The 13,325-nt window shown below is 51.8% G+C and overlaps 2 protein-coding genes across 6 annotated transcripts in view; one reads left to right on the forward strand and one right to left on the reverse strand.

The window, feature by feature from the left end:
- The window catches only part of TMEM184B (transmembrane protein 184B), a 30,429-nt gene extending 21,874 nt beyond the window's left edge, over positions 1 to 8,555 (forward strand). For 2 of the 3 annotated variants that reach the window (XM_062620542.1, XM_062620540.1), the window contains exons 5-9: positions 1,364 to 1,455; positions 1,755 to 1,924; positions 3,119 to 3,313; positions 4,198 to 4,221; positions 5,238 to 8,555. In XM_062620542.1, coding sequence (XP_062476526.1) covers positions 1,364 to 1,455; positions 1,755 to 1,924; positions 3,119 to 3,313; positions 4,198 to 4,221; positions 5,238 to 5,479 — 723 coding nt within the window. In that variant the 3' untranslated portion in view covers positions 5,480 to 8,555. The remainder of the gene's footprint in view (positions 1 to 1,363; positions 1,456 to 1,754; positions 1,925 to 3,118; positions 3,314 to 4,197; positions 4,222 to 5,237) is intronic. The other variant, XM_062620541.1, reaches the window with a different exon arrangement.
- A 1,351-nt stretch (positions 8,556 to 9,906) lies between these two features.
- MAFF (MAF bZIP transcription factor F) lies at positions 9,907 to 13,233 on the reverse strand. Of its 3 annotated transcripts, none has more exons than XM_062620510.1 (3): positions 13,176 to 13,233; positions 11,969 to 12,022; positions 9,907 to 11,887 (listed from the first exon to the last, which is right to left on the reverse strand). In XM_062620510.1, exons 1-3 carry the CDS (start codon positions 13,194 to 13,196, stop codon positions 11,474 to 11,476), a joined length of 489 nt encoding a protein of 162 aa, XP_062476494.1. In that variant the 5' UTR covers positions 13,197 to 13,233; the 3' UTR covers positions 9,907 to 11,473. The 3 variants fall into 3 exon arrangements, with proteins under 3 accessions (XP_062476494.1, XP_062476495.1, XP_062476496.1); XM_062620511.1 differs by having other exon boundaries at positions 13,091 to 13,230; XM_062620512.1 differs by lacking the exon at positions 13,176 to 13,233 and adding an exon at positions 12,447 to 12,914.
- Positions 13,234 to 13,325: the final 92 nt, after the last annotated feature.

Consider the following 13,325-nt stretch of genomic DNA (forward strand, 5'->3'; position numbering starts at 1 on the left):
TACTTCCAGTATTGCTGAGTAAGACCTATCAAGGCAATTTCTTGGGAAGGCAGGTGCCAAAGGGCAGCAGAGCAAATCTCAATGCAGATGTGTGCAGTATCCACCATCACTATGATCAGGCAGCGAAATATACTGGAAGGAGCACCTTGCCGGTTTTATCCATCCTCAGCATCTTCAGGACTCTTGTTGCCTCCCACTGCCACCTGCTCATTTTCTGGTCTTTCCAGCCCCTTTCATCCTGAAAGAATCTGTTATAACCATTCCTTCTTTCCACTTTCACTGTTACCCCAAGCTGTTCTGAACTGTGGGTCAGAGTCTGGCTGCATTGCCTGTGGCTCTCCAGCAGTTGGGTGGTGTGCTGGAGGCTGTGGTGTAAAATTTGGACAGCTTGTGTCCTTCAAGATATCTTGATCAAGATTCTCTGCTGGGCCTGTGTCTGGTGACCCGCACAGATGGGTCACACACCATCCATGTGCTTCCTGTATGCTGTAGCATCTTCTAGGGAAGCAACTAAAAATAGAATGTGGTGGTTTGAATTACAGGGAAATGGTTAAAACATCCCCAGATTGGAAGGAGGGGAAGCTTAGAGGACAGAGTTGTTTACCAATTAGCTTGACCTTTTCCAGTTCACATATTTACAGTGACTCACTAACTGGCATGTGCTGGGGTTTTTAATCTCCTTGAAGTCTTATGACCACTAACAAATTGCATCGTATCCAAAGCAATTATTCATGCTTGGTTTTGCCTTCTTTCCATGCACAGCCCTCCCCACATGTGCACAGGTCAGCACCTGCCCAGGCTGTCCAGCCTAGTTCAGGGAGATACAGGTGACATTTTTGGGGTCATAACTCTCTGCTTTCTTAGGACCTTGAAGTTCAGTGTCTCCAGAAAGGTGAAGAATGGGGTGGCTTTGAGAGAGGAGTCATCCCAGTAGGAGCACTGATTTATATTGGCAGAATGGATAGAGCTGATCCCAAGTGCCATGGAGTCTTTGGGGAGATTCAGTAAAGGTTGTGTTGGTGACAACAGAATAGCTCTTAACTTCTGTTTGGCAACACATGTTGCTGTGTGTACAAATTCCTTAATATGGTGGCAGTTGTCAAAGTGCCTCCTCAAGAGAGTTGGATTCCCCTCCATCCCATCCAGGGGACCTTTTTGCCTAGCTTTATGGTAGCCATGGATTGGAGTTTGCTTCCCTTCCCAGTATCCCATCGATAGCAAGTGGTGGGGTCAGACTCCTTGGTGAGGCTGGATTGTGTTGCCTTGCTGAGTTGTCCCAGTGGACACTCCATTGTGGTGCTGGCTTGGGAACTTGGCTTTTTGCACCTCCTGCTTTCTCATTTTTTCTCTTTCATTCCTGTAGGCTACCCTGCAGTTCTGTGTGGTGAAGCCCCTCATGGCAATCAGCACAGTCATCCTTCAGGCCTTTGGCAAGTACCAGGATGGTGACTTTGAGTAAGTTTGTTTGTCTAGCATGCAAGCCTTGGCTGGACCTCCTCTGTCTAGCTGGCCTTATTGTCCATGTGTGTGCTGGGCTCTGGGAAAAGACAGAGGGACAACACAGGCTGAATATTCACGTGAGAAAAGAGGGCAGAGGTAAGCCTGTTGGCTTCAGGTTTTTCTTACCTGTGTTTGGGGGAGGGAGTGGGACAGGGAGCCAGGAAGCAAATGGAGTCTTAGAACTTCCCAGTGAGAGTGGCAAGGGGAAAATCTCAGGCTGAAATCTCAGGCATTTGTCTATCTTGTCTTTTCAGTGTAACCAGTGGCTACCTCTATGTGACGATCATCTACAACATCTCTGTCAGCCTGGCACTGTATGCCCTGTTCCTTTTCTACTTTGCCACACGTGAACTGCTTAGTCCCTATAGCCCAGTCCTGAAGTTCTTCATGGTGAAGTCTGTCATCTTCCTGTCCTTCTGGCAAGGTGAGCTGCTTTTCCCTTCCTGTGGTAGGCACAAAGAGTTCTCTGCAGGGGCTCGGACACTAGAGTTGATAGAGCAGACAGTGATTAACAGCCAGAATGTCTTTCTGCTATTACTATGTTTGGTTTATTGTCTTTCATTGCTTTTCTCTGGGAAACCTGTTTTGCTCATTTTCCTCTTTGTTTCTGAATCTTCACTTTCTCTGTGCATGTGCACACTTGTATCTGCCTGGCAAAATCAGCTGTTTGGATAGAGAGTCCTTTCCATTACTGGAACAATCATAAAACACAAGCTGCCAACGTTTTATCTGCATGGTGCCATTTATCTGCATGGTGCCAAATTTGATCTAAAAATTTGTAGTACTTTTAGTCTCTAGAAATAAAATTTTAATGGCATGTCTGTGATTCATGTGAGTGCAGTGTGTGCTGCCACAGAACCATCACCGAGTGGAAGGGCATTCAGAATATGTATGCGTGATGCAGAGGCACATTCAGAAAGCTGAAATTCCACCTGGGCTTAGTGCTTCCTACTAATTGGCTTTAAGCATTTCCCTGTTGAGTGCCCTACTTTGGTTTACTCGGTTGTACTTCAAAGACTAATTGAGTAGGAAATTAGGTGGAATTTAGGCTGTTGGAATATGGCCCATCATCCCTGTTTACAGACAAACTAATAAGCTGTCTAGTTTATCATCTTGAGACTTCTGGTCATACACTTTCTGCCTTCTCTGGAATTCTTCAGCCAGCTGGCTATGAACAGGGAGAAACATCCTTCTTGCAGTGGTGTGTCAAAAATGCTTTATGCTTAAATGAAAAGCTCAGTTACTTCATTTTTCCACTCTAACTAGTGGAAGAGCTGAGATCACAGAAATATCTGACCACTTCTCACCCTTTTGGACTTGGTTGCATCCTGCAGCAGCTAATTCCACAGATTATGCGTCAGCTGAGAATAGAAGAGTGTCTTCAGTGTTCGAACATTCTTTACATGAGGCATCTGAACCTGCTTAAAATATTTGTCTCATTTATTCCTTTTTTCTCTGTTGTACATCTGAGTGTAGGTGGTAGTATCTAGCATGCTTTGTAGCTCCTGTGTTAAATGGGTTTGATCTAGGGCATACAGCACAGATAGCTATTCCAGTTCCTTACAGTTAGTATGCAGTCACATTTTCTGCATTTACATGAGCTTGTCGCTTTGTTTAGGTATGCTGTTGGCCATCTTGGAAAAGTGTGGTGCCATCCCCAAAATCCACTCTGCCAATGTGTTTGTGGGTGAAGGCACAGTAGCTGCTGGATATCAGGACTTCATCATTTGTGTAGAGATGTTCTTTGCAGCCATCGCCCTGCGCCATGCCTTCACATACAAGGTGTATGTGGACAAGAGACTTGATGCCCAAGGTAAGAAGTATGCCAGTGCATATGGCATGTCTATTTGGTAGTAATACTGGGTGGAGACTGGTCCCTCTGACAGCCAACACAGTGATATGACTCCCAACCTGAATGCTTGGAAAACATCACATCCTCTCCTATGGTGTCTGAACAGATCCATTGTGCAACAGGTCTGCAGGGCAGAAACCTTGCCTGAATTGCACTGTTCCCTTTTCAGTTCCCCAGTATGCCACCCACGACAGCTTGTTGCAGACCTGAGAGCTGCAAGAAGTTGCATCCTTTTCATAGAGTGGGCTTGTCCTTCTTCCTGTCTCCCCAAAGGGGAACTCCATTGCTTCAGATTGTGCAACAGACTGAAGGCAGGAGGGACAGGGCCTGAAACAGCTCTGTTTTGAATCTGGTTCAGGAAGATGAGGCTGTGCTTTGGCAACATGTTTGGCTCAGAGGAGGAGGATGTTCCTGTAATGACTTTGTCTGGGCTGGGCTGCTGGAAGTCTTATTCTGGGGAAAAGGGAGGTGGATGTTATCTCTGGGAAAAGGGGGCTTTCATGCCCAGTGGTACAAGTACATTCAGTATTCTCTAAATAAAGGGATTCCATCCTTCTGGGAAGACTCTGCACTGAGCTGTGGGAAAACAGCAGCCCTTGGCCAGTCTTAATGTAGATGATCCCTTCATCCCAGCCAGCCCCAGAGGTTTTGGAAGGACAGTGGTCACAGCTGCGGGAGATGAGATTTGTGGATGATGAAAGGGTAAAGCACTGGCCAGTAGAGTGGGAGATGTATGAGTGGTGGGTCTTGTTCAGTTCTTGTTATTTCCTCTCTCTCTCTCTCTTTCTCTGTTTCTCCTCTCCCTTTTCTCTTTCCCTTGCTTTGGCTACTGGTCCCTGATGCAGCTGTTCCATCATATGGACCATACGGTAGGTACAGCATGCCCTATGTGTTTGTCTCCGTTGGTTTTTAACTGGATCCTTTTCTGCCCTGATTCCCAGCCTGCCTACTGCCTGCTCTGTCCCTTGTTTACCCTTCCTTGTAGGTCTGTAACTTGACTGCCTCACACAGCTGCTTTAGGGTTGTCTGGGCAGTGGCATAACGCCTGTTGAGAGCGTTTCTGTCAGGACTATGTGACTGTCTCTCCAGAGAGTTGCATGGGCTGTGAATGAGCTGGTTTGCTCTCTCACCCTGGCCTCCCTTCACTTTCATAATTGCCACAGATGATCAGCATGCTTTGGTCATCTGGGGAGCTCATTCCCAGCATGAGCGGAGCCAAAAGCCCATGCTGGAAATGGAACCTAGAAGCCAAGAGAAATGGCAGCTCTTAGAAGGACACACGGCCTTCCTCTGTGCTCAGCACTTGGGTGGGACAGTCTCCAACTGTTGCTTCCTTCATGGTACCCCTGTGACACCTTCCAGCTGTGGAGTGCCCCTAGTACTGCCTGTTCCCCCCCTTTCCCTCCACTGCTTTCCACTTTCATGGTCAGTTTCCTGTGGGCACCTCAAAACTGCCTATCAGTCTAATTTCCAGTGAGTAGGAATGGTGAATGCCATTTCTCCTTTGTTTTTAGAATTTCCTTAGTTTTTGTCTTCTGAAACTCTTTACATGAGCACCTCCCTACCTGACTGTCTTCATCCAAGCCAGCACAGGTAGTGCACAGTGGAGGTTGTTGCTGTGGGTATATCCCATTCTCATGGAATGTCCCCCATGTGGTTCTGAGGCAGATTCACTTGGCTAAAAGGGGCTGGATTTAGGAGCACTACTGGTAAAACCTGACAGTTTGTGTGGCATTTCCTCAGCAGCTGCTTAAGGAAGTCTGAAAAGTCTGGAAGTCTCCAGGATGTAGGATTGCATGTTCCCTGTTCTCCTCACCTTTATGTTATGGGGTGTGGGGAAGGCAGCAGTATTCTTCACTTGTCCCTCCCCATCTTGCCCCAACAGGTCGCTGTGCTCCCATGAAGAGCATCTCCAGCAGCCTCAAGGAGACCATGAACCCCCACGACATTGTCCAAGATGCGATCCACAACTTCTCCCCAGCCTACCAGCAGTACACCCAGCAGTCAACGCTGGAGCATGGTCCCCCCTGGCGCAATGGTAGCCACGTTATCTCGCGTTCCCACAGCTGCTCGGGTGCCCGTGACAACGAGAAGACCCTCTTGCTGAGCTCCGACGATGAATTCTAGTAGGGGAAGCTGCTGGCACAGGCTGTCATTTTTCTTCTGTTGATTTGGTGGTTCCTTTTTAATTTATTGAAGCAGAAACAAGTCATATCACTTCCTAGAGAGTGCAGATTGCAGAAATGGGCACTTCCCATTAGCTTTTGTGGGCATGGACACGATGAGTGGTGCGGAGGTGGGGGAATGGCCAAGACTCTGTTCTCGAGCCCGTTCCTTACAGCAGCAATTGACTGGAATCCATTGAAGCAAAGCTCCAGGGTTTAGGGCTCTGGCATCCCACACCTGCCCAGCTTGGTGTGGACTGTGACTGGCCAGAGCCTGGAGTTGTGGCCAAAAACGTTTTTGTGTTTTTTTCCAGCTGGATAACCTGACCTGTATTCCTCTTCCTGAATGGTTGATGTAGGCACAGTTTTCTCCCCCAGCTCCCTGGTACTAACGCCTCTGTGATCCTTGGGAAGTGCGATCAGGATGCAGCGATAAGCATTCCTGAGGACCACACCAGACACTGGTCTCTCTGTAGTCATTGCCTTGAATGCTTAGAAAGGAACATCTGCCCTCACCCACTACTCACCTGGTTGTGCAGTCCTGTACTTGAGTGAGCAGGGGATTAAAAAGACTTTTGTCCTGTTCCTCTGCATCCTGCATCTCCCCTGCTCCCCGTCAAAGCTGATACATGTTGAAGCTCAGCAGGGATGGAATTGCTGTATCACAATGGCAGGGTTTTCTAATCGCCAGGTGTCTAAGCTTTCCATCTCACCTGCATTCCTCTCTGATTCTATGATTCTGGTGGCAAGAAGCCTCCCTGGAGCATCTGTCTTCTACTGACAAGACTGAGGATTGGCTGTGATAGCTGGTGGAAATCTGTAGAGCTCTGGTCCTTTCATCCTTCTTTGGGAAAGGAAGATACGTGAACACTAGAACCCTTTTTCTTCTTGTTTCCTGTCCCCCACTGACATAGCTGCCCCTCTTAAAGGTGTGGGTTGCACCAGGTAGCTGCCCAAGCAGGTCCTGGTCTTGCAAGTAGCTCTCCCTGCACTGGTCATCACTGACTTCCCCTTTGAGCTGCACAGGTTTTGCCCTTAAGCTGGAAGGGATGTTGTACACTCCTTTGCTTTTTATCTCCATAGCTGTTCCAGGCCAAACTGGAGCAGACTTGAAACCTGACATGATCTCTCTGGTTCAAGTTATCCCTCATAGTTTTCCAAGCAGCAGTTTCTCCTGCACATTTCACAGGCCCTTCCGCAACTGCATTGTTACCAAGGATGGACCCAGAATCCATGAGAGTGGGAAAAGAAGCTTCCCCTTGCTTTTGTTGGGTTTTTGGTTTGGCCCCTAGGTATTTAGTGGAGCCAAATAAAAACAAAATGATCCCTCTGTAGATCTATCCAGGGACCAGGAAATGACTCTTGCTCGCTTAAAATTGTCTAGGGTAGGAGCAGGGAAGCACACTCAAGTACTGTGGATCAGATGCCCCGTACCCTCATGCAGGAAGCAAATGGAGGGGTTGGAGCAAGCTTCTGTGCTCTTGGCTGCAGTTTCTCTGTTCCTCTCCTGCTTGATGCCTACCGTGCTGTCAGCAGACCTGTGCATTCCCAGATTGCCCCCCATTGCTCTGCTGGGAGAACAGGGGGTTTACCAGCTGGAGTTCACCTTTCCTCTTGTATCCTAATCTATGTGCTTGATTCACTTTCTCAGAAGTAATTGTGAGCAAAGAGCACCTCATTTCCTCAGCACCCCTGCCAGAAGCCTGCAGTCAGGAGCAGGAGGAGAAAGGCTTGAAGAGAGGCAGGTTTGCTCCCTGCCATGAGGATAGGATAGGGGAAGGCCTAAGGACAATGTCAGGGCAGTGTCTCCTTCTCTACTCGTGTCTGGGAGGGTGGTGAAGCAGGTGGGGGCAGCGGTGCTGACTGTTGAAGCAGGACCAGTGGATCCAGCAGCTTCTCTGCTGCTAGAGTTCCCCATGTGCACACCTCCTGTGATGCCATGCAGTTTATTACTGCGTTTCCTAAACCTGTCACTGGTTAAAAGGGCACACAAATGCTGGCTGCCAAGCTCCATGTGGGCTTGATGTAAAACTCCTTCTCCTCACGCCTGGAAAGCAGGACTGAAGATTGAATGGGCTTTCCTAATATCTTCCATGGTTCTGATTAACAGTCCTTTAGGGTGAGTCTCTCTTAGGAAAGCGGGGCGTGGGACACGATCCCTTCCTCCCCTCCCCTTGCATTTGCAGGCCTTGATGATGTCCCAGTGTCACTTCATTGGTGATTGTCCCCAGTCTTTGTTGCATCAGGTGGCTGAGTTCTGAACTCTCTGGGGTTGCCCCTTTGAGTTTGAAGGTGATCCAGGCTTGGGGGAGCTTTTTATTACTATTATTTTTAGAGATTTTGAACTGTATGCTGCATACACATGCTGCAGAGGATCTGGGTATTTTCAAAGCTTCTTGTGTGTAGTGGTTTCAAGTAGAACCCTTTTGCACTAGTTGCCTTTGGAGAGACCTGGTGAAAAACTAGTGCCCAAACAACAGTCAGCTGCCATGTGTTATAGTTTTATATACATAGGTATTTTTTGACACCACACAAAATCATCTCTGAGCTTCCTGCTCTCCCTCACCACAGGCACATGCCAGAGCAAGGACTGGCTCCAATGCTGCTCTGACTTGGAGGAGCAAGTAGAAGACCCGGAGTTTGAGACCAAGGTGGCCAAGGCATCCATGGTCTTTCAGGTCTGCTTGCAGTAGCCCAGGGCCCCAACAAATCTGTTGGTTCCAGGAATAAGCCCTTGGAACTGCTTTCCCTCACCTGCTTCCCCTCTCCTTCCTTCCTTCCTTTTTTGTTTACCATGTAACATAGCCATGGGATTTGTTTATTATTTTTCCATATAGAGTAGTTCTTTGTATATAAATGACTGAAAAAAAAAAAGTATGATAAATAAGACAGAGTCACCTAGTTTTGTACCTATTGTGTTTAACTGATGTGAGCTCAGCGACAAGCCGCTCTCTCTATTTTGGTCTTTGTGACATTATACTCTGCAGAAATGAGCAAATATGATGACAAATAAAAATATAGAGATAATATAGATTGTACTTAAGCTGCCTCTGCGTGGTGCTGTCTGGATGGCTTCTCTGAAGCGAGCTTGAGCTTTTGCTTATTGCAGGGGCTGAGGCTCAGTGGGTCTTGTCCTTCTAGTCTTGTTTTAGGGAGGGAACCTTCATGCAATGAGAAGCAGCCCTTATACCAGCCTGGGGCTGAAATGTCACTGACGGCCCAAGGCAGAAGCAAAACATATTTGTCAAAACCCTGGAGCACAGATGGATCCTGATCTTGGGATGCTCAGTGTGAAACACCTCTAGGAGAAAGAGGGCTGCTGTCTCTGACATAGGTTCCAGCAAGCAGCAGCTCTGTGTTGTATTTCTGTGAGCAGTGGCGGGCTGGGGCAGTTTGCAGTAGCAGAAGGAATATGAACATAAAACCTGGAACCACTGTGTGAGCACTCCAAGATGCTGGCAGGCTGGGACCCAGCATCAGGGAACATGCTCATCACTTCTACTTCTGTTCCAAGGAAAGGCAGGTTTTCCCCTTGGGAGGATGTCAAGCTTCACCTCTGGGTAAGGCACCTACCACACTTCCTTCCCCTTCTCCTGCCACCCACAGACATGAGCTCTCTGCTTTCCTCCTTGCTGGTGAGGTCACCCTGCAGGGGAGGTTTTGGGGAGAGCTGCTCTGATGTCACCTGTCTCTCCTCCTGCAGCAGGTGCAAGGGCAGCCTGGAAGGAATTTTTCTAGTGAAAAGCATTATCTTTCTTAGGAAACAAGATTCACTGCAGCCAAACTGCTCCTGAAAGCAAAAGCTTTGGGGGATGATTATCAGCTGGCTGCCTGAGCCCTTCCAGAGCCTATAAACTTTGAGAAGAAAAGGCTCGTGTGAGATCTTGTAACAGCCTTCCAATACCTAAAGGGGGCCTATGAGAAACCTGGAGACGGGCTTTTTACAAGCACATATAGTGACAGGAAAAGGGGGAATGACTTTAGACTGAAAGCGGGGAGATTTAGATTAGATATAAGGTAGAAATTCTTCCCTCCGAGGGTGGTGAGGCCCTGGCACAGTGCCCAGAGAAGCCGTGGCTGCCCCATCCCTGGCAATGTTCAAGGCCAGGCTGGACAGGGCTTGGAGCAACCTGGCCTAGTGCAAGGTGTCCCTGCCCATGGCAGGGGGTTGGAACTGGGTGAGCTTTAAGGTCCCTTCCCCAACACAAACCAGCCTGTGACTCTAATAATCTGTGTTTGCTCTAAAAAGTCATAAGCTGCCCCCCAGCCCCATCTACTTTCAGGTACGTTCTTGAGCACATCCTGCAGCAAAGCTAGAGGGAGCCAGAAAGCCACTCTCACAGAGACAGCTCTGTCCTCAAGTTTCAGAATGACCAAACACACTCTTGCTGTGGAAAAAAAACCCAACGACAAAGAACTTGCTTTATTTGTAAAGTCTACAAAATACAGAGGAGTCAGGTAGGACACATACTGTAAGTCAGAAAATAAATAAGTATATTTTTTTCTCTATATAAGATAAAATGTGATTTGTATATATAAAATATAAAGTACGGCTCTGTACCAACATCCTGGCTGTGCCGAGAGGCGGAATGGCAAAGAGGACGTGAAAATAACTTATGTTCGTGCAATAAATAAACCCAAGAGGAGTCAGGGTGGGGGTGTGCGAACCACAGTGCCCCCTCCACCAGTGGTGGGCACCTCTCTCTGGGGAGGGGATGGAGGCTGCAACCAAGGATGGCTGGCGTGAGCAGAAGGGCAGAAAGGGGGGGATCATCTACAGCAGCAGATGCCATTGAGGGTCTGCCTCCCATTACCTCCCCGTGCTGCCTGTATTTAGCAAACACAACTCTTCCGCAGCATTTCAGCCTGTGGAAGAAGCTGGTTGTCCCACATGGGTGTCCAAGCTGGAGGAAAATCAAGGGCAGGAGCCTACCTGCCTGCCAGGCAGCTCCCAGAAGCACGGATGCTCTCTGTGCCTGCTTCCTACCTCCTGTACCTCCACCTCCACAGCTCTGGCTCTCAGGGGTCAGGAGCACCTTTGCATGGGCTTTGTTGGCAGTGGGGCACTGGGGAGTGCTTGGTGGGGCAGTGCAAGCTGGCCTGTGCTGAGCAAAACTGTTTATCTCTGCTCCAGCTGCCTCCACTTCCTTCCTGCCAGTGCTGCTGCATTTTGGAGACACCCAGCTGGGCTGAGCAACCCATAGGCAGGAAGAGGCGTGAAGGATGTGCATGATGGAGAAAGATAAACCAGTACCACTGCTTCTCCCACTCACATCCCCCAGCTTTCCCCTGCCTGCCTTCATCACCATCACCTCTGCAGCACCGCAGGCTGCCACAGCACTTTCCCATCCTGCTTACCCTTACCAGCCACCAACCTGCAGCTACTTTCTCTTACACTCTGACACGTCACCTTCCCTCACCACCTCCATCCTTAGACTCTCAACCATGCTGCTACATCTACCCCTGCTCCAGCCAGGGTCCAAATTCTGGGGCTAATGCTGATATCCTTTCTCCATCCTATTCCTTCTATCCCTTGCTCCCTCCTTGCCTTTCCCATCCTGGTACATGCTCCTGGGAGTGCCTGGCCCATGCTCGGCTCTCCCATGCCTTCCCCAAAGAAATGAGGCGCTTGGGGTTTTCCTGCCAGCTTGGAGCCGTGGGATGCTTCCCCACTGCTGCCTGCACAGGCTCACACTCTTCTACCTGTGCCCCCAGAGGGAAAAGGGCTGCAGGGCTTTGGGGTTCACTGATGGGGTCCTGTCCTCCACCCTAGCACCCAAACTGTAGCAGCCCCCCCCCCCCCCCCCGCGTGGGGGAGCTGGAGGTCAAGGGATGGGAGAAGGAGGATTTCAGGCACAGGTCCTGGCAGGGAGGAGGTTGGGGAAGGGGTGGGAGGCAACTGGTGGGGGAAGGCACCCCGGGAAGACTGTGCCAGGCCGGGGAATGGAGGCCAGCACTAGGAGTAGGCGGCCTGGTTGGCACCAGACTTGACGATGGTGATGACGCTGGCGGTGGCCACCTTGGCAGGGGGGCCATGGGCAGCCACAGTGCGGGCAAAGCCCTGCAGGGCCTCGTACTTGCCGCGGAGGGTGTCGAGCTCCAGACGCATGGCAGCATTCTCCCGAGCCAGCTTGTCCACCTCCCACTCCAGCTCCATCTTCTGCTTCTGCAGCTCTTCCTTCTGGCACACACGCTTCACCCGGCAGCTGGCGGCGTAACCCCGGTTCTTCAGCGTCCGCCGGCGCTGCTTCAGCCTCGCCACCTCCTCCTTGGAGAGGCCCCGCAGGTGGTGGTTGAGCTCCCGCACCGACAGCCCCATCAGCTCCTCATCTGACAGGAGTGGCGTGTTCTCCCCCAGCTCCCGCTTCACCTGCCAGAGAGAGGGGCCATCACCTGAGACCCCCAAAACCAACCCTGTTACCCCTAGACCCCTCATTCCTCTAGCGCTCACCTTTAGGGCCTTGCTGGCAAGTCCATCGGCAGCCATCCTTGCCTCACACTGGCCCTGCAGAGCAATCAGGAGAAAAGCTGGTTACTGCCAGCCCTGTGCCACTCACCTCGGCACAGAGGGCACCAGCCCTGCTGCCCCCTGCCCATGTCCCCACCGCCGGCCACAGAACTCATCCCTATTCCTTTAACAGTACTTAACAACAACGATGATAGTAATAATGACTGCAAAACATAACAGTCACGGGGGAAGGCTGGACTCTTCATCCCACCCCGAGGCGGTCAGGATGCTGCTTTGACCGGGGGACCCGAAATGCCCCAGCCGGCTGCCGGGGAAAGGGAGCGCCTGAGGCTTCCTCTCGGGGAGGAAATCCGGGTGAGATCCGCCCAGGGCTGAAAGGAAAGTAAAAGCAGCAGCCCCACGGTGCAAAACAGGGGCTAAGCCACGCAGCCGGGACCCGCGCCGAGGTGCCTCCCCCCACCTGCCGCGGGCTCCGCGGGCGTGGGCACTGCGGCTCCCAATCGCCATCCCAGCGCCGGGTGTCCACGGGCTCGGGGGGCGCAAGGCGGGGACCGCGGCCTCCCCGTGATTCAGCAGCCCGGGAGGGGGAAAATCAAGGAAGCGGCGCTTGTCCCCTCGCCGGCGGCCGGTCCCTCCGCTCCCTGGGTTTAGGAGAGCGGGGAGCGGGCCGGGAGCCCGGGCTGCAGCTCGGTAGCCGCTCCCCGCCGAGGGGCGCCTCCTCCGCGCTAGCAGACCCCCGGAGGGGCGATGGGGGCCGGGCCGGGGAGGTGAGGGGCTGGGGGGGGGGGGGGCGGCGGGAAAGGTGGAGCCGGGCGGGCTGGAAGCTGATGCAATCCGAGCCGAGGAGCCGCCGTCGGAGCCGGGGGAGCCGCGTTGGCTCTCTGCGGGGCGGTGGCCAGAAGGCGGGAGGGAAGCGCGGATGATCCCGAGCACGGACACCCCTCATCCCATCCCATCCCATCCCTCCCCGTCCCGATGCGGGCGGCGGGGCAGCGGCCTCCAGCCGGTGCCAGACCCCGCGCGGGGGGAGTGGGGTGGGTGAAGCCGGACGCGGAGGGAGCACCCTGGGGGTGTTTCTCCCCTCCGATCCCGTCCCGTAATTACCGAGGGGCTGCGCTGGTGCCACGGGGCCGCTGCCGGGTCGTGCCGTCGGGCGACGCCTCCAACCCCGCTCCCCGCGATTACTCACCCGCGGATTCTTTTCATTCATAAAAACACAGTCATGCGGTGACGTCACCGACGCCCCGCCCCTCCGCTCCCACCGCCCCGCTGCTCTTAAAGCGGCCGCCGCTCCTTGAAGCTCCCGGGCGTGACACCCGGGCCTCGCACGCCGCCGGTG

The sequence above is a fragment of the Pezoporus occidentalis genome, unplaced genomic scaffold (assembly GCF_034315485.1).
Source record: "Pezoporus occidentalis ecotype Australia unplaced genomic scaffold, CSIRO_AGI_Poc_V1 ctg221, whole genome shotgun sequence".
Lineage (NCBI taxonomy): Eukaryota > Metazoa > Chordata > Aves > Psittaciformes > Psittacidae > Pezoporus > Pezoporus occidentalis.

Bases quoted from the DNA above. Each gene is read 5' to 3' on its own strand.
- MAFF (XM_062620510.1), bottom strand. From the start codon at position 13,196: ATGAATGAAAAGAATCCGCGG. The intron at 12,023-13,175 runs GTGAGTAATCGC...ATTGCTCTGCAG, and splicing joins TGAATGAAAAGAATCCGCGG to GGCCAGTGTGAGGCAAGGAT. The intron at 11,888-11,968 runs GTGAGCGCTAGA...TCTCTCTGGCAG, and splicing joins TTGCCAGCAAGGCCCTAAAG to GTGAAGCGGGAGCTGGGGGA.